General features: G+C 43.2%; 1 protein-coding gene across 1 annotated transcript in view; it reads left to right on the plus strand.

The window, feature by feature from the left end:
- Positions 1–21,106, plus strand: part of CLNK (cytokine dependent hematopoietic cell linker) — a 154,509-nt gene that overhangs the window by 118,348 nt on the left and 15,055 nt on the right. Inside the window, exons 12-16 of the mRNA XM_040625287.1 lie at positions 5,893–5,920; positions 8,947–8,965; positions 11,058–11,139; positions 12,876–12,916; positions 17,714–17,847. Of these exons, the coding sequence (XP_040481221.1) occupies positions 5,893–5,920; positions 8,947–8,965; positions 11,058–11,139; positions 12,876–12,916; positions 17,714–17,847 (304 nt within the window). The remainder of the gene's footprint in view (positions 1–5,892; positions 5,921–8,946; positions 8,966–11,057; positions 11,140–12,875; positions 12,917–17,713; positions 17,848–21,106) is intronic.

Genomic DNA, 21,106 nt, shown 5'->3' on the forward strand with positions numbered 1-21,106 from the left:
CATCTCTTCATCCTTTGCAGCCCCGCACAAACACATGTCCTCTAGGCAGCAACCCTCCACCTCTCCCCTCTGCCATTTCCCCTGGTCTGCTGGCTTCTCCACTGGCCTTGCAGCGTGGGGAGGGATGCAAGCTCTCAGGTGCCAATTCCAACTGCCCCAGTTGAAATCTAGGTGCTCCTTCTTATGAGCTGGCAGACTGGGGGCAGCAGCTCTCGGCTGGAGGTGACTTGCCCTCGGGGAAATCAGCAGTGTCCGGAGACATTTTGTTGCAACGAGTCAGGCGGTGGGAACGCTCCTGGCGTCTGGTGGGTAGGGGTCAGGGATGCCGCTAAAGACCCTGCAGTGTACGGGACAGCCCTGTGACAGAGGATAACGAGCCCTCAAAGGTCAATAGCCCTCAAAGTTGAGAAAGTGCTTTAGAGCAAATGACCAACCCTCACCCAGCCCTCGACCTTCCGGGAGGTAACGTGAGGATAGCAGTAATACCTACCACCCACCTCATGGGCTAATGTGAGAATTACACAAGATGAATCATGGCAAGCGCTCAGCACTGCCTGCCCAGCACATAGCTGAGACCTTGAGCCGTTTCCTGTTGGTGCTTTAGCCCATCCCCCACCCCGTGTAATTGTTTGGAAAATTGTTTGTAAAAGTTTGTCTGTTCCACCCCAAAAGGGGGGACTGACTCATTTCGGTGTGCATAGTTCCCAGCACAGTGTCTGTCTCGTACGTAGTACACCTTCGATACACCTGTTTCCTTCTGCAGTTTCCAAAGGGTCCCAGCCAGACTGGGAGTCAGCAAATTTGCTCAGTTTTGATTTCTAGTTTCAAAGCTTGAGAGACAGGGAGGCAACAACAGCCAACAACAGACCATCAGATCCATGAGGTGGTTGTCTACGGAATTGAAAACATAAAGCGTATCATCCCTGAAAATAGTGACCAAATAGTGTAATACGTTCAGAACTGGTCAAAACTCAGGGAAGTAAGGAGACAGAACATAGGAAGAATAAAATATCAGAGCTGATGAGGTTGTTCAGTGCGGGGAAAGAAGAGGATTTTCTCTTCCTTCCGTTGCTTCATGCTGGAAAGCACAGGTGTTGGGACCCAGCAGAAGGGGGTTTGGATCCCAGCTGAGCCACTTCTGGAGGCATTATCTCGTAAAGCTCTTAAACAGTTCTGAGTTTCCGTAGTTGTGAAAACAGCAAAACCGTCCCCATGTGACCGAGTGGCTCCAATTTCTCTAGAGCGCCTAGGATACTATCTGTCACAGCACTAGAAAGGAAGAAAAACACCTGAACACCATCTCCCATCTGTACCCCCGGAATTAGGCACCCCTAAGCCAATTTTTCTCTTGAAATACAGGCTATTTATTCTAGTGCAATGTTTCTCATTCTGGCTTTACCTTAAAATAATTAGGAAAGCTTTTTTAAACGTACTATTCCCCAGTATCTGCTTTAATCCCTGTTTTAAAGCTCAATCTGACGTGCAGCCACAACTTAGGACCCGGAGGGAACCAGGTTCCAGGAATCCATCTGTCAGTAAGTTGATGGTCTTTAGGCCGGTCCTGCATATGCTCCAGCTTCCAGTGTCTAAAATAATACTCCCTCGATCTGCCAACGGGTTCCTCTGCAGCCTGGTCACTCCGATCTATCGTGCAGCCGACGCCGTGGTGTGGAATCTTTACAAGTGTGCATTCTGCATCCTCTAGGATTTCTGCAGCCATAGTTCAATTTGTTTAATCGCTTGTAGAAGTGGCAAGAACCTGTCTGGGTCTCTCCACCATCAACCCGTCCAGAGTGTCATGACATCCATCTCACTGTACCCTGCCAGCAGCCCTCTAAAGTATGGCTTTCTAAGGCTCAGTGGCTGGTTCACAGTTGATGCCTGGTAAAACTCACTTCCCTACCCACTGGGCACAGAGGGTCACTAGGGTTCGCAGAGGTTAGGTGACTTGCTCAAAGTCATAGGGCTGGCGTAGGACTGTGGAGGGGTCCAAAACATGCAGAACCTGTGAGAGGCCAGGAATGTCACCATGAATAAGGAAGAGTTTTGCTGTAGGAGGAGAGCTTCCAGATTCATTTTGAGTTGGGCGCCATCTTGGTAGTCCGATGACCATTACTAATGACCCCCATGGTGCCTGTCAACAACCACAGGAGGCTGTGGCCATTACTAATGACCCCCATGGTGCCTGTCAACAACCACAGGAGGCTGTGGCCATTACTAATGACCCCCATGGTGCCTGTCAACAACCACAGGGTGCCGTGGCTAGGTTCCCTTCCTCTGAGAACAGAGGGGACACTGGAGAGCTGAGCGGCTTCAGACCGCGCAGGAAGACTAGTGCCCACTCCCTCCTACCGGCTGCTCCGTGGGTGCTTGGAGATGGGCGGCCCTGCATCAAGGGAAGCTGTGCTCTACACGTGGTAGTCCACGGCAGCCACTGAAGGCAGCGGACAGCTGCAGCCCCTCACAATGGGCTCCGCTCTCTCGCTTGATGGTGAACGCAGCTCTGGCTGACGCTGGAGCCATTTGTCTGTGCCAGCTCGGCCAGTCTCGATTTGAGAGCTAGGTCCTGGCTTCACAAAACGGTTGCTGAATCGAAGCACTTCAGTTAATGAAAACGCCACTTAAATCCTTCACTGACGACTGAAAACTAAAAGAGAACTTTGAAGTCTGGGGAATGTTCGTTGGGCGTTCTCAACCCTTCGTGTACCATTGTTAGGATTTTTATCATATCCGTGTACTTAATATTTTTTGCTCAGCTCATTTTTTTTAAAGCAAGGACATGTATTTAAAAGGGAAATAACATTAGCATCACTGCAACACAGACCGTTTCAGAGCCAAACTTGGAGCCTGTGGCATTTTCTCTCTCCTAAAAGGGAAGACAACTAAAATGCAAGAGCAGTATTTGGATAAAGTCACCACCACATGGAGACTCTGACATAATCAGAAAGAGATTAAAAAGGGAATAACTGTCCCACGATGGATCCCTTGTAATTTAAACACCAAGGCACGTGTACCAAATAAAGCATTCTGAATAATCTTCAGAGGAAACGACCTTCGCTGAGCTCTTGTCACACATGGGTCCACTCCGGGGTGTGTCGGATGTTTTACCTCACGTAGTCCCACAACCACACTACGCAGAAAGCAATACCAGGAGCCCCAGTTTACTGAGAGGGACACAGAAATGCAGAGAGGTCACGAGCCATGACGTCTCCCTGCAGCTTCAGCAAACTCCAACCGCACGGGGCAGTGTCCGGCCGAAATGTAGTTTACAGACGGTACCTGCTATTTAACCAACAAAACACCTGTCTGCCTAACTACGCTTTTCCCTTTTCAACCAGCAAACCTGACACCACATCCGTTTAAGCAATCTCGGGGATAAAAAAAATGTACATTCTGATGATTTGGGAAGTGAGAACAAAAAAATTGGTAGAAACCGGAGTCCTTGAAGAGAGAGGAAGCATGGATTACCCAGAAGTTACACAAATTTGCATGGGAACAGAACTTATCGATGGGAACTAATGATTTAAGAGTGTGCATTTAATTATTATTATTATTATAGTTTTGCGAGATGTTGCCATTGGGGGAAACTGGGTGAGGTGCACACAGGATCTCTCTGTGTTACTTCTTACACGAGCATGAGACCTACAATTATCTCGGAAGGAAAGTTTCATTTAAAAGAAAGCGTGACAGTGAAAAGTGTTCTGCCGACGGAAAGTGTTATTTTCTTTCAAATAGCCTCCACGTCCATTATTTCATGAAAACCTTAAGCAACCTTCTTCATTTCTGTGTGGGTTTACCCATTTTACAGGTGGGAAAACCAAGTTTCAGAGAAGGGACTTCACTTCCTGAGGATGAGGGAGCTCACAGAAGACAGAGCAAGGATTCAAACCCAGTTTATGTAAAACTAAGCAAAATCTAAGGGAAGCTCAAGAAGGGCTATTTTTACAGTAAAATGGATTATCCTCAATACACACTGAGCACCTATTACGCACAGGAAAGGAGGTGGGGAAGCTTTATTCGTGCCATGGAGGCGGTGACCACGGTTTATCGGCTGTCTCGGAAACAGAACACAAGAGAACTTACACTGAGATGAAAGGTGCTCTCGGGGAGGTGGTGTGGTGCGGTGGGGAGGGGGCCAAGTCCCCACCCTGCTCCGCCATCTTGTCACTGGCAGGTCTCCCCCCAACGACCACCAAAGCCCGATGCCTTCATTGTATAGGTAAAGGGAGCAACTAACTTGGGAGTCTTGTCAACATAGTCGTTTCCAGGCCCCAAAACACTGCTGTGCACAGAAAACACTCCTACAATTACTTTGGTTCTCACCTAAAAATCCATTTTTTTTTATGTTACCACTTCCAAAGCCTCGCTTTCCTGAAGCCTCAAATTTCCATCAATCAAGTATATTTATTTACAAATCAAGCAATTTTATCTAAACAGAAGGACACTAGGTAGGTTAAGGAATATTAGACAAGAAGACTTATTTACAAACTCAGTTAAACCTCCTTAAACATTTGAATTACCTTTGTACACCTAACTTTAAACCCTAACGAGCAAAACTTTAACAAATTTTATAAATCAAATAAGGTAAATATATAAATCTAGAAAAATTCAAGTTCTCTCAAACAGTTTAAATCCTTTATAAATGGAGTAGAACATAACTTGACTCTTGTAACTTAAAATCACAAGTCTAAAATCTATTGCACATTTTAAATTGAAGCCACATGGCCAATCGGTCAGTAGTTCCAAAATGCCAGAGTTCTTAAACATTAAAAATAGAAATTAGCCTCAATTTAACCCAAATAATTAATACTATGGGTGTCTGTTCAACTTTATTACTTCTGATCATATCTCTTCCTCTTCCCACTTGCCCCACTGAAAGGGGGAGGCAGGGGACAGATGTACCATCTCTGATGGGCTGATGAACTGGTTACAAAATACGGCCATCGGTTCATTTGCCTGCTGCTTGGCGGTCTGAGAGCAGGACACAGCGTCTGAGTGCTGTATGCTCCTGGGCTCATGTCCATCACTCTAGAGCAACAGTCGCCATCTGACGCAGGTGTTGCTGCCTCAACCTCCCCATCTTCCCTCAGGACCAGTCTCCCGCTGGCAGACCCAGGAGACAGAATGTGCCCGTCTCCCCCACGCCTTCATCGCTCCTCATCTGACTTTGACCACATCCCAACAGCAGTGCCCACTGAGAGCCTCACATTGTCATCCTTCTTGCTAGCAATCCTCACAATAACCCCCCAAGATGAATGCTCTTGTGGCCATTTCACAGATGAGAAAGACAAGGTTCAGAGGGCGAATTGACTGAATTGACAGTATCCACAAAAGCCTGGCTGGCTCTCCTGAGACCGGCCCAGGTCGCACGTCAGCACACTGTGTGTTGAGTTCTTACCCCATCATTCATTCCATGGTCTGTCTCCGTCTCCCCTCATGGAAGCATCCTTCCTCAGACACACCACTTCCTGGGATCCCGCCGTACCCTCACTTCACACATAAGACTCTTCATGCTTCCTCAAAGCAAAACTCTAAGAGATTTGCAATCAAGGTAATAATAGCAGGTCTGACTGTGCTAATGAAACCCGACACGGAAAACCAAATGGCAGGAGAAATGATGACGTTATTGAAATTCTCCAAAAATGAGAAGCTATTCATGTCCTTTCTGTCACCACCTTTCGTATTGCCTCGTAACTTCTTCTGTTGCTTAGAAAATTATGAGAAGGATAACCTGGCTTTTGTTTTATAGAACAGTGATGAATCTCACGCTGGACCACGGGCTGTTAATTTGGCAATGAAAATGCAGTCAAAGGTTTTTAAGGGCTCAGAGTGATTTTATCTGGATCATTATGAACTGTATTTTATGTAACACCGTATTTCTTTTCCTTATAGGCAGATAAGCTTAAAGGACTTAAGTGAGGTGAGTGGCAATTTTGTCCTCGGAAACAAAGACGGGATTACTGTACATTGGTGTCTGTGATGGGCAAGACACTATGTGATTTAGAGACTTTGTCACACTTAGTTTTCATAATTGCTATGGTCAAATGTATTATTATCTCTACTTTAAAGATGAGGAAACTAAAGCAAAACACGTTAAGATCCAGATCTTAGACCAAAGTCTTATTTTGCATCCTGAATATATTCAGAGTTCACCGGTCCAATGAAGAGCATCCCAGTTTCCATGGAAGACATAAAGCCTCCACCTGGACAGCTTCCAGGCTTCAGCTTTATGGAAATAAGATGCTGTAAATTGTTCTATACCTTGCCATTTGTTCTTCACAAGAAAGACAAGATGGCGCAGTACAAAAAATTTGAGATACAGACCCACACAGACCTGGCTTTGAATACACACACAACCTCACCCCTCTTTTTGTTTTTTCTGCCATAAAATAGAGATAGATATACTTCTTTGCAAAGTTGTTGTGAAAAAGTTGGAGTAAGTCCACGCAAGTGCATAAGCCACCAGGTGAACAGTAGGAGCTCACTCACTAAACGGCCTGAAAGTCAGGTACCATGGAGGTGCCTTAGAGCCCCTCAGCACTCAGCTCCCTAACCCCCAATGAGCACGTTTCCTAACAAGTGGTGTGTCCGCTGTGACTGATGGAAAGTCACTGACCAACAACCAGAGTGGCCTCACCTCGCTCCCACTGGCTTCCTGAGGGACACGGTTCTTGTCTTAGTATTTCAACTATGCTCCTACACCTAGATGGCAGAGGTTAATCTCTTTTTTTTTCTTTCTTTTGTTCTGTCTGTCCCTTCTTATCTGGCTTTACGAGAATGCTAAAATCAAAAGTCACATTTCTCATTTCTCACTCAAAAGACACGTTACTACCTCTCAACTGTCAGATGATCGTGGCAAGGACAGCACATAACTGCTGAACGAGAACGTGAGCCCTGGTTCCAATCAGGACCTCACCCGGCTCTCCCTCTTCCGGGAGTTGTTGGATTTTCCAAGCGCCCCCAGGAAGGAGAAAGGTGGGGTGGCCCTCTGCTGCTGGGCACTCTCTGACTCCACCCCTTTGTTCCTGTGGGTCTAATTTATGTGTCCCCAGTAACAGAGGGCTGCCACCCAAGATGATCTATAGTCCACAACTCCTGGGTCAGCCTGCAAGGACAATAGGCCCTCCGATCAGTAAGGAGCAAGAAGGAAGTAGCGAGGTCAGCCCCAGACAGCGAGGGTCATGCCGGACAGTTTGTTTTCTTTGCGACTCTGGTTGGCATTGTAGAAGTAGATATCATCTAAAGAACAACACTGCCTACTGGAAAAACACATTCTTCCTCCTTATCTTTTGCCAAGACACTTCCCCGTTGTTTGTCTGGGCTGAGAGTCAAGGCCATTTCTCCACCATAAAAGTCCATCTCATGGGGCAAATGCCATGCTTGGGTGTGAAGTGCTTACTCACATTTTATCTTGGGAACCAGCTGCCCCAACGCAAATTCACACAGCACATTATAGTTGTCAAAGAGAGACTCATTGTCTCCTTTAATTCTCACAAAACCCTAAGAGACAAAGAAGCCTCAGGGAGGTGGAAGATTTGCCAGAGTCCCCACAGCTGGCAGAAGACAGGGCCAGCCCCTGAAAATCCAGGTCCTCTCCCCACACTATGACTATCTGCCTCAGGAAACACAGAGACACTTCCGAGCTCAAGTAGCTTAAAAGAAAAAACAAAAAAAAAGTAGCAGGAGAAAGGGAAGAAGGACAGGGATGGAGGGAAGGACATAATAAAGGAGACATGACTATTTAACTTGAATGTTTATTTTCTAACAACAAAAAAAGGTAAAGTAGATAAACTAGAGAGATTTTTACCCCACTTTTCTAATTGCATTCCATTTTAAATTCAGAGCCCTCAAGCACAAAGTGGGCTGGATCTCAATTAAACAAAACACCTGCTCTCCCAGATGGATAGCATCTTAGCCGTGTTTCCAGCTCTGCTCCCCAAACTCCTTCAACAAGCCTGAGATTGTCTTCCACAAGACTGTCTCTACAACAGCCTCTGATTGGGCCCTTGGAATGGCCAGGTCCAAAGTCTGGGCAAGACTCAGTGGGGAGACTTTCAAACCACTCATTAGAATGGATTCATTACCTTTTTTACTTTGCCTATATATTTGCCTGACTTGCTGTCCATGATGAAATGTATGGCCTCTTTCCAGAACCCAAGGGGACACTGAGGTCTTTAAAACAAAAGGGCCTGTCTGTTGGCTAGCTTCAGACAAGAGATTCAATGCCTCTCTGAGCTATTTGTTGTTAAAGGTTTCTTGTCTGCAAAGCCAAGGTGAGTCAGGAGACCTGGGCTCCAGGGTCAGGACACACACACACACACACACACACACACACACACACACACACACACACCTCTGCATGTAAATACATCATAAGTCCAGTTTGTAGCCTGAACTTTTCATGTAACATTGAGACATACTTGTAGTATACTCCTATTTCAGACTCTGCATAAATACTTGCGATGCATTTCTAATATTCCCATAAGTCAGTATAGCACCAAAATTTACCAAACCGTTCCCACTTAGCTGGGCATATAGATTGTTTCCATGTAAGTAATGATGTACTAGACATCTTATCATGGAACTTGGTCCAGATTTCAGGTGTTTTCTTAGGGGAAAAAAAGTCTCATCAATGGAATTACTGGAATGAGAGCAGGAGCAGTCCTAATGTTCTTGACAGCTATGGTTCAGCTGTTTTCAGAAGAGTCACACTTAAGCCCCATCCGCAGACTGTCTGTTTGCCTGCTGCATCACGCAGACAGCATAACATTGTGATTTTTGCTTAGTCTTTTGGAGGATTATTTGTAGGTTTTAAAAAATCTATACTAACAAAAATCTTGCCCAAATTCTACTAACCAATTGCTCCAAAACACATGGTTTAATGTAAAATTCTTTATCACCAAGACTCACTCAATGCTATTATTTTTTTTTTCTAATTCAATGCAGGTCCTTGGAACAGAGAGAGGTAAGCTGTTTACATTTGTTTTCATACCCCAATACCATTAGGTTGAGTTCCATTTCCAGATTTGTAGCATTATCATTTTTTGGTTCATAAACATTCTTTTTATTATCATATTTGAGTTTATTTTTTTGTTTAATAATATTTTTTATTATATTATGTTAGACACCATACAGTACATCCCTAGTTTTTGATGTAAAGTTCGATGATTCATTACTTGCGTATAACACCCAGTGTACCACGCAATACGTGTCCTCCTTACTACCCATCACCAGCCTATCCCATTCCCCCCACCCCGAAGCCCTCAGTTTGCTTCCCAGAGTCTATCATTTTTAAAAAGGATTGTTGCAGGGCCTGGGGTATAGGAGCACCTGCACGCGTGCTTGACCATGTGATCCAGGGGGGCCCAGGACCTCCTAGTCTACTCAAGGGCCCTCTGGTTGAAACAAGGGGGTTAAAATCGGGGCTGAGCTGGAGGTCTTTCTTCTGCCACAGGCAGCTGACGAGAAGGGGGCACGCTATCAGCCCCTGCCACTTTAGAGAGACGTGGCTGGCCCACTGCTCCAGAGAAGCTCTTGGCGTCCACAGCTTTGATGGCACCCATGCACGCACACACCCTCATCTCAGTGCACACACACATACACACGTGTGCACATCGTCGGTGTCACTGTGCAATGCAACCCAACGCTCACTCAGCAGCTGGCAGGTGCTAAGCGGCAGCAAGTTCATGCCCACCTTGGAAATACAGTTCACCATTCCCTTACGATGAGCTCCATCAAAGCCCAAAGGCCTGATCCACGACCCAAAGAGTTAACACAGGCAGCACAGTCCCACAAAGCAACATTGGTAGGACTTCAGAGGCTGCCACCAACTCACGGTGTAGTTTTGGCCACATCGTGTTGCCTCTGTGGGTCTTAGGTCTGCTCTTCTTTATATGGAGGGACTTAGGCTTGAGTGGGCCTCACCCGGGTTTGGAGATTCTCAAGGGTCCCTAATGGAGAAGCGGGGTTTTTGGCAACTGTAAAGAATTTTAAAACCTAAAGGGAACTGTGCCTTTTTCCACACCAAAACTCCACATCCCCACTAAAATGTTCAGATGTTGTCACCATGGACTTCCAGGATTATCAGTGCAACGATGCCACGTTGCTCAGCACGTGAGGGGCAGAGGCTCTGGGTGGCTGCTGATGACATGAAATGATTTTACGGGATGGGTGACCAGCGGACCGGGTATCAAGCCCAGTCACACTGCAAGTAATCACAGCCCTTCAGTCAGAGGTGTCCGGTCTGTGACCCACCTTGGACAGAGCAAGACCAGAATTAAGACACGTCGATGTCGATGCGCTTCCTTAACTTGACTCCTTAGGACCCCAACTGGGAGAGTGTTTTATGGCATTCCATATCCTTGTATGCTTATGTCCCTCGGTGATTTGGAAGGCAGATTAAAATCTATTCATGATGAAAAGGAAATAAATAGCAGTCACATCCACGGCATATGTAATTACTAAATAACTCCAGTTCATATGGGGGGCAGAACTTTTCAAACCTCAAAGATCCAAAGGGGAAAACTAAGAAAGTATATGCTGCTGGCGAGCAGGTAGGAACGGCTGGTCTACTCAGAATCCTGGGAGCTCTCCAGCCCTGTCGCAGAAGAGATGAGACTTCAGGAGAGCGTGGGCCAGCCCTGGGCAACCCCCGGCCCAGAGCACTTCTTAAGTTTCACCATTTCATTTATGTTCCTATGTAAGTTTACTTTTGAATGCAGAATTCAACTTCGCTTCACTTCCATGCCAAGCCCTTCCGATACGAAATACCTTCCAATGTGATATTCTGTATTCCGGGAAGCTCAATGCTGAATTCCAGATTCAGCATTCTTGATATTATTGAATATTCACTATTCAAAGTGGTTTTTATAGCCTTGGGGAAAAGCCGCCCCCAGGAGCCAGGGGGGTTTTAGAGTATGTAGGTACCGTTTCTGCTGGCCACCCACAGCCCGCTCCTACTAATCAGAGATCGCTCAGATGAAATTACAGAAGTTCCGTTAGGTCCCCAGTCGTTTTCTTTTTACAACCTGACCAAATTATGTGACTCCTTTATGCAGTTCCTCATTACCAGATGAAGCCTGAATCAATTCACCTGTCACAAAATCAAAGCACTCCAGAGATTCCTCTTGCCACTGCCAGGTAAGGAGCCAGGAATGTCTTGTTGGGCGGCAACCTGGGGGTCGGGCCACGTGTTGTCCTGGATAATGACGCACCAAGACTTCCTGAGAAATGGGAAGTCTTTGGTCTTTGATAATGAAGCCCAATGATGAGGCCTAAGGGAAACGTGTGAGTCACAGTTGTTAGGGAAGCTAATGGCATTGTTCTTCCTGTAATTTACTAGTGATTGCTTGTTAGAGAAGTTTGGGAGATCTGAAGGCTTGGATATGAACTAGACAGGATTAACTAGAATGGATGCAAATCACTCTGGGGAAAAAAAGTTGGCCATTTCTAATTATCCTCAGTTGGTAACTTGTAGGTGACCACACGCAAACTGACAGCTACTTTGAACAAAACTTCATAAATGGTTGAAGGTTGGCAATGTCATTATCCGATTTAACACTGCCTGATCAGGTTACTGCGACAACTACTGTCCCACTGAAGATTCGAGGAAGCAAAGGCTCAGACCAGCGATTCACTGACCAAGGTCACCATAAATCAGTGGTGGCTTCTTTACAACAAAATCCAGGGCCTCCAAAATTAGTGCTTCTAAGGTCCCCATGACCCCTGGCTGGCCAGAGGCTCCAGCCTCAGTTCATGCCACTTTCCCACCATCTCAATCCCTGTCATCACTTAATGCAGGACATTTGCACGTGCTATTCCTCTATCTATACCACCTCCTGCCATATTTCCCTCTCCCCCCACCCCGACTTGGAAAACCCCTCTTCAGCCATCAGACCCCAGCTTAAAGTCACACTGAATTTAGAAGAAAGTTCTGACCTGCTCTCCAAAGGGAATAAATGAGGCCCAGAGAGGCGGAGTTCCTTACCACTGAAGTCAAGTCCAACTTTGATGCCCACTTTTCAGTAGCCCATGCTGCCAATAATGGCTTGATTCTGAAAATGCATGAATGCTGATTTTCCCTGATGCCCTGCCCACAGTTAAGATGCTGTCTTTTATTTATCCAATAAATACTTACTTTGTCTGTGGTTAGGAGAGACCCACCAGAATCCCATTGCCCAGCCTCATCACTAGCAAACCACATCCTTGGGCAACGCTGTTTGCCCTAAGTAGATGCCGAGAGCAGAGCCAGGCCTGTTGCAAGTGCCCGATAAATGTCAGCTCTCACGGCCACGGCCAGGCCTGCACATCAAGGGCATGATCTCCATCCCCCATTACCTCCCCTTCCCTTACTTGCGTATTATTGTTTTAAGTATCTTTTATTACATATTTATAATCCTTTTCCTCTTACGGACTTCCTTATAATAATTCACCATTTTCTGACTTAGCTTACATATCAAGAAGGAACAAAATAATTTCTGTGCTCCTCTTGCTTGCTACGGTTCACTGTCTTTCAACCGGTAAACAATTTCTACAGACTATTAGCCCCAACTCACCACCTATCCACAGTGACTGTTGTTACGAGGCAAGTCTGAATTCATGGCTTCCAAAAGCAAAGAATCATGATATGTGCTTATTGAAATAGGATGGAAAGAACTTGAGTGGGTCAATTTGTTCCATATCTGTTTGCCTGCCTTGAGAAAAGAAAGAACCAGTCGCCTATTGCCTCACAAAACAGAAATTCTTGTATCTCAGCCAGTGAAATATAAAGTGCTTTATAAATGGGACTTAGTCCATCATGACTGACCTTGCCTTTAAGTGGAATTTTACCTACCAGGGGAAATACCAACTTCTGTCAATTCTAACATTTTCTTTAGCTCGCCATTCGTGATGAGGAACCACAGTGTGCAAGACAGAGGTAAGAGCACCTTATGTAAGAATTATGAACCAGACAGGTAAGCCATCCCTGCACTGGGATTTAGCGTTTGCAAGCCTCCACGTCGTCGAGCTGATGCACGGAGGTGTAATTAGCTCATTTTCATTCCTAATAGTATTCCGTTATGTTAATATCACAATTTTTATCCTTAATTCAATATGATTACTTACGTGGTTTCCAGAGTTTTCTTCTTAATGAACATGATGGTGTTATGAACAATACTGTAGCAGCCTTCCCACGTACGCGACACGGTAACTTCTCTAAGAGTGAGATCTCTGGGGTGGAGGCTATGCCTCTCTTTGATTGTTCTAGATGCATTTTCCAAAGCAGACATATTCGTGTCACCAACAGCTTAGGAGTCCTCCTTGTTCCCCATCATCTCCAATGGTTGTTTTTGACAAACTTTTAGTTTTTGCCAATCCTTTGGATGTAAAATAGATTTATCTTAAGTCTGTCAAGTGAAGAAAATCAAATTGACTCCTCTTACTAATTGATTATAAAGATAAATATAGGCTAGCTGTCTGCAGAGAGGTCTATAGCAGCATATAAATATAGCATTATATTCCTATTGGTGGTGGGGTTTCATATTATTAGTATTACTTCGTTCAAACAAATCTATTGAGTTCTTCAGCATTTCTTTCTTCACTCCATACGCTGTGGAGATTCTGCGTTCAGGTCTAATCCTGCAGTCGCTTTCTGTTGAGCCACAAGAGGGCTTAGAGCTGGAGGAAGCAGACCCCATGGGATACAGTGGAAGGACTAAGGGTTCTACTGACCTAAGTCCCAGGGCTGCCTCTTTCCCTGCNNNAGGGTCACCTTGAGCAAGTTCATTCTTGGATCCTCACCCTCCCTCCATCCATAAAATCCAAATAATAATATTAACTCACGGAGTTACACACACACACAGTCGTGTGACACATAAAAGGCAATTGACACATTTTAATAAAATGTGATGGCACATGGAAGCATTCTGGTTCACCAACCCAGAAGCTCTCTGAACCCCACTGGGGTTTGGGAGAGGCTTCATTACATAGTCAGTACTGATGAAATTATTGACCATTGGTGACTGATTCAATCTCCAGCCCCTCTCCCCTTCCCTAGGTCAAGGAGGTGGACTAAAATTTCCAACCCTCCAGTCCCAAGGCTGGTTCACCTGTCAACCAGGCCCCATCCTTAGGCACTTTCAGAAAGTCACCTCACTAACATAGACTCAGGTGTGGTTGAAAGGGGTCTGTTATACATATTAAAGTACCTGTATCATTCTTATCACTTAGGATATTCCAAAGGCTTTAGGAGCTGCTGTTAGAAGCTGACTACAACCAAATACATGTTTCATCACCGCATCAGAGTCTAAGCAAATGGATAGCAAGACAAAAAAAAAATTGTTTTGATATATTGGAAGAGGGTCCAGAAAGGTTTAGCTCTACTCCAAAATTATAACAACATTATTCTCTAAGCTTGGGACTGTGGATGACCTGTGTTCTTTTTTGTTTTAAATTTTTGTTTTCTGATGTTTTCTTTTTCTATCAGTATTTTATAAATATTCTTTAAAAGATATGGCTCTTATCTTATAAAATTACTTTTTAAATTGCATGTAAGAGTAAATTAAAATTTGCCAATAAATATGTATGGATACCTACTTAAAATAAAATGCTTTTATATAATTTACAAAAGAAAAGCCTAAAACTGTGTTTCTCTTATAATATTAACAACATAAACAGTATGTTTTCTGAGTGATCAGTACAGGTCAAACACCAGGCTAACAGCTTTATATACAGAAGAATTTTGAAATATTAGTAATTACTGATATCAATATGATTCTACAACCCATGCCTTTTTTATTAGGCTACCCTGCCTCAAATTTTATTGACCACCTACACAGTCCTCCCCATGGTGTTCTTCTACTTACTCCGTGTCAATCTCTTCATTAATGTGACCCTCTGTTCTCCAAGTAGGACAGTCCTATTTCATGGGGAGGGGAGTCCTATTTCATTTATATATATTTATATATGTAAATATAAATATATTTATATATGTATATATGTGTATCTGTATACATATACGCGTGTATATATAAAACATATAATATATACTTAATATTATAATATGTAATATATATATAAAATTTCCAAAGATTAGCTGCCATTATTCTAGAACAAAATCAGTTAAATATTTGCAACGGATTATATGCTCAGAATTTCATTCACTCATTAAACAAAGATCCAAAGGGCCTTCGGGGGAAAGCAGCACAGCGAAGGTGTTCTATTTGCTGTTTTGTTCTATTTAACTCAGTCTCTGCACAGACTGCCAATGCACATACCTGTTTCCAAATGCTCTTTTTCAAGTCGGACTTTTTAAATATTCAAGCAAGGCACTGAGAGTTGAAATATAATAAATCAGTTGCCACAATATAATGAAAAATTCATAATCACTGAACGCTATGATGTAAACTACACAAACCACGTAATCGAATATACTGATAATGGTTATTTTCTTTTCTCAAGTACACTCTTACAGTGTCAATCCATGTTGAAAAGATAGCGATGGCCATTTCAGTAGTAAGTCTCTATGTACTGTTTCACTATAATTTAAAGTTTTTAAAGTATTTTTAGAAATACTATAAGAGGGGCGTCTGGGTGGCTCAGTCGTTAAGCGTCTGCCTTTGGCCCAGGGCGTGATCCCGGGATCCTGGGATCAGGTCCCACATCGGGCTCCTCCGCTGGGAGCCTGCTTCTTGCTCTCCCACTCCCCCTGCTTGTGTTCCCTCTCTCGCTGGCTGTCTCTCTCTCTGTCAAATAAATAAATAAAATCTATTTAAAAAAAAAAAAAGAAAGAAATACTATAAGAGCTCTCCTAGCTTTCTTTTGGTTAGGACTTGCCTAGTATATAGTCTCCAACCCATTAGTGATAACTTTATCATTATACTTAGGTGTCATTATATTTGCACATAACTAAGAAACTCAGAATGCCCTAATTCTGATGGCAGGGATTCAGCACTGTTTGAAAATTAAGCTCCTTTACTTATAAAATTTGACAATCAGAGACGTCTTTATCGTAATTCCTATTTTTAAGGTCACAAACTGGTAGGTGAAATTAACTTACTATGATGAATGTGATTTAAACTTTAAGCTACCCAACATTTTTCAACAAACATTTAGGTACACATAACAAACATTCTTAGGCTCCACATTAAAAGCCACAATCCTTGGAACCATTAAAATAGAACGTAAAATGTTTCAGGAGTACTCCGTTCTTCTTAGTAAATTTAGAGAAAAATTCAGCTTTTTGATGACAAGAAGCAGAAATAAAACATATAACCTAAATGCTACAGGAACTGACATGTAAATATTTGCTATTAGTATTGTGTTTCAAAGTGTACTGTCAAAAGTACCCCACTCTTTCGAAGTTCTTGTTCAGCTACTAACTAGCACCATAATTTTAGTTATATTTTTTAGACTGAATTAAGACTGTATAGCTTATAATTCTGCCTTCATACTAATCACCTTTCTTCCATGTTGTTATCACTGTCCAGTATTCTACGTTGATACTGTCTTCATAGTCTCAAGGCTTTATGATTTTTATACAGTTAATCCTTACTTAAGATTACTAACATATTTACAAATATCTTTGCTTAGTATTTCTCCTAACACTTCAGTCCTTCCTTGTGGCCTTGATTTCATCCTTTATTAGTGTTTATTAGAATGACATGCGGTGGAAATCTGCTATTTTCATTGAATATAAAGAGAAAACACCATGTCCAAACTTGACAAATGGTAGTATCTTAAAATTTAGGTTCCTTGTAAACATTAAACCCCTTCAATGAACTTTTTGTATTCTGTTACTTTTTTTAATTTTTTTTATTATTATATCTTGTTAGTCACCATACAGTACATTCTGTGTATTCTGTTACTTTAAAGTCCATTGTCTATCTTGCTCTTTTAAAGAACCAGGCATGGTTTTGTAACATCGTGCATTGGTCACTTGGAATATTAGTCACAGACCTGAGCAGATCTTTCCAATGTTAACACATTTTATAATATTTTTTTAATTACATTTGCAAATAACACCACCAGTTTCATCAGAAAAGTGTGCTATTATGTAATGGTGGTAGATACAAGTTTTTCCAAATTCCAGTTTGCACTAGAAAAATCTAATTTTATAATTGGCAACAAGTACTGCCAGTTGTTTTCCACAAAGTGACAGGCTTACTTTGTTCATTTTTAATAAAATATCAGCCAACTACTCAAGTCCGAATAACCATAATTTATCTGCTAGTCATTCCTTTAGGTTAAAAAAGTGATATTCCATTAAAACAAAAAGTTATTCTTTCAAGTTAAAAAAGTAATGTTTTCTAAGTTGAGAACAAGCTTGGCTTGTTTAAGAAACTGAACAGAGTTCATTATGACCAGAACAGAGTAGACCATGTGGGATGGATGGATAGATAGATAAGATTATTCCAGGCCTTATTGACAGAAGTAAAACATTTGGATTTTCTTTCAGGTGTAAAAGAAATCATGGAAGGATTTTTACCAGGTGGAATAGAAAGTCAGAATTATATCTTGTTAAGATTATTCCAGACGCCCTAGAGAGAAAGAGGCAAAAGCTGAAGAAAGAGAAAAATCCAGAGGAGACTGCTGTCCAGAATGAGATGACAGCAGTGTGGACCAAGGAGGCTGTCCCAGACACAGGAAGGAGCAATGAGTTCCAGCTCCTCGTCGGAGGGAGGTAATCTGAGACAGCAACAAAATCATATTTATATGTGAATTTCCTTTTCCCCAGATCATAAAGAAACAATGCAGTTTCATCCTCCCCAAAGATGTCAGTCTCCGGCCCGCTTCAGCCCTCAGGAAAATGTACTGCACTATAAAAACACAAGCTGGAGAAAGCCTTTCCCCACAAGGTCTGATGAAAAGGTAAAACAAATGCTTCTCTTCAGTGTCTAGATGAAGTTAGCATCTACAGAGAGCGTTACTGAACAATGCCTAGGAGGAGATCATCGTGATGGGCTTTATTTTTTTTTTCCCCTTCTGGCTACATATTACTGGTTTTTAATATTGTTTACAGTGTTTTGCTATATTTTATATAGCTCTTTTACCAGTCTTTAATTTGCATATTCTCAAATTCTCCAACTGGCTTTAATTAATCAAAAAAAAAATTGAGATCAAGGCCTGTGTTTTATATTCACTAGCTGTTCAATAATCTTTAAAGCCAACAAGGATTTATATATTGCAATTATTTTGCCAATAAAAGATCCACCTATCACATACTCATTTCATTTGAACAGTCCAACAAATATTTTACTGAGCACTTATTATATGCCACACAATGTGCTAGAGGATATGGTCTCCCAGAGGAGACGTAGAGCAGGGAGAGATGTTAACGGGTAACAGATGTACTCTTATTTGCCCTTCATCTATTTCCTGGTCTCTTTCTAAAATATTCCCCCATCCCAATGATCTTCTTGGACCATGTTGCACTTACATTTTCTATGGGGGAGGGTGGGTGTCAAAACTTTCTTTGTAGTTTCCATGCCCTTCTCTCCATTACGTTATAACATTGCTTATTAAAGTCTTTCACTATAAGGCACAGAGGAATATGCTCCTTCTGGGTCTCCATTCCATACCCTCATATGCTTGGGGTCCTGCTATGGAACTTGCAAAGGGTTTTAAGCAGAAGCAGAACATATAAGATACCTCTGGTCCAGTCCTATAATCCCTGCAGTAGCCTAAAGGTCTTTTGCTGTCCTTATATTAATGTCTACCTTAATTCTAAAAGACGTCTCATAGTCTTAAGTTAGACTTTGGGAAACTTTTGCACGTACTTCTATTATTGTCCCTTTTTATGTACCCTGCTTCCTTTCCCTCTGTCATCTCCCTCATGAGCACTGAAATTCCTGAGTTTTAACCAGGTGTCTCTCCAAAATCAGGCCCCTCCTAGAACCTGGATCCCTCACAGGCATGGGAGAGGCTCACACTAAATCAGCAGTTCCCTGATGTCAACAATTTCAGTGCACCTTATGATGTGTGACCTACCCTTGTACTATCAATAATAATGTTTACTTATTAATATTCTGACTCTTTTTTTTTTCACTTCGTATCACTGTTCTAAAGAGAAAACCAGTACTACGTGCCATAGATAGGAAATAACCTTCAAACTATTTGCAACAATCCACTTCTGAGTATATGTGCCCCAAAGAACCAAAGGCAGGCACTCATACGGGTATTTGTACACCCATGTTCATAGCAGCGTTTTTCACAAGAATGCCAAGGCTGGTGGAAACAACCCAAATGCCCATGAGATAGATAGATAGATAGATAGATAGATAGATAGATAGATAGATAGATAGATATGTACATACATAGATACATAGATACATAGACAGACAGACAGACAGACAGATAGCTTTTCCTTGGCTCCAAAAAAAATGAAATCCTCATACATGCCACAACACTGATGAAACTTGATGAAAACATTTTGCTAAGTGAAATAAGCCAAACACAAAAGGACAAATCCATGATTCCGATTACATGAGAGTAGAACTGGCAAATTCCTAGAGACAGAGTAGAATGGTGGTGGCCAGGGTCTGGGAAATGGGGAACGGGGATCTGTTTCACGTGTCTACAATTTCAGTTTGGCATGATGACAAAGTTTTGGAGATGGACAGTGGTGAGGATTGCAAAACCAGGAGAATGTACTCAGTGTCATATATTTTTTTTAGTCTTTTTAAGTCACTTTTTAAGTCACTTTAACTCAAACCTTTTTAAGTCACTTTAACTCAAACAAAGCAAGGCCATTAAATTGTAGCAAGATCCCACCACTCACTAATGGCTGTAAGCATAAGGACTATTCTTCTGTTGCAGGAGAGATTAGACATGCCAGAGAGATAGTAAGGACATACTAGAACAAAAATGAAACATTGCTCTTGAATTATTCAAAGGGCTAGACAGAGAACTGAAAGGGGGCTCTTTCTCCCCCAGGTAATTCAGAGTTATTTAATGCTGTGTCTGAGTACCACCTAAACTCACCTGCCGGCACTCATGACCACACCTGGAGAAACACAGGACTATAAAATCTCTAAGTGTCTTCCAGTTTGAACAAGTAAATAAAGTCAGAATAGCTGAAATGCGCCATGACTCAGCCCTGCCAAGCCCCTGGACTATCTGAGAGACCGTCCAGAAGCAGCAGACCACCCTGAGCTCTGAGAGCTCCGACTTCTGAGGGAGATGGGGCTCTGAGGCTCCTTTGTTTCTGGAACCTGTTACATGGCTTTGCAGGAGTAGAGCAGAGCTGGTCCTGCCTCTGGACCTTCCCAAGGGGGTAGGGACTAGGCAGAGGAATTTATTCAAAGGGGGTCTTAAATAAGAGATGACTTTGAACCCCGACTAGATGAAAGAGAATGGCAGAGCCAGGCGGGAGGAAAGGGTGAGGTGTGAGGGGGTTTCTAGGCAGCAGGGCTATCTCACGCCAAGCCCTGAAGCTATCTATGCATGTCCAGAGAACAGCAAGGACATCTGGCTGGCCGGACCCACGTCCTCAGACTGGAGGGTGGCAGCCAGTGAGGCTGCAAACGTAGGCTGGAGTTAGCTCATGCGTCTCCCAATGGCGCTCACACATGCTTGGGGGTGTACCCACTGCTGGAAGCATCAGGTGTGCACTGGGAGGACCAGAGCCGCAGACGGAGAGAACGAAGACCTGCTGTCCCATACTGAGCTCTTGCCAGCCATGTGACAGATGCTGACTCCCTGCGCCTGCACTGTCCTGACGTGCCTGCCTCACAGGATTATTACGGGGGTGGACTGGACAATGAATGAAGAATGGCCTTGGAGAGGTTGGACTCACACAGGTTATTGTTTAATGTTAGCACCCTTGGAATCCAGTAAAGGAATTGTAGATTCACGGTACATCTCCCTGACTGCCCTTTCTTCTGTTACGGTGGATTTTATCATCAAAATAGATCATTGGTATAATAGGGTATCATGGGACAGGGAGAAAGCCAGGCGGACCAGGGTTCGAATTCCAATTCCACCACATGGGACTTCACACAGTGCTATAAAGATGTTCTTGATCTGCACCCCCCCCCCCATTTACAAGGACTGGGGCCACACTGGCTTTGCAAACAATACACCTCCCACCTTAGCTTCAGCAGGTGCAGATTCAGAAAGCACTGGTAGA

The sequence above is a fragment of the Ursus maritimus genome, unplaced genomic scaffold (assembly GCF_017311325.1).
Source record: "Ursus maritimus isolate PB19 unplaced genomic scaffold, ASM1731132v1 scaffold_8, whole genome shotgun sequence".
NCBI classification, from domain to species: Eukaryota; Metazoa; Chordata; class Mammalia; order Carnivora; family Ursidae; genus Ursus; species Ursus maritimus.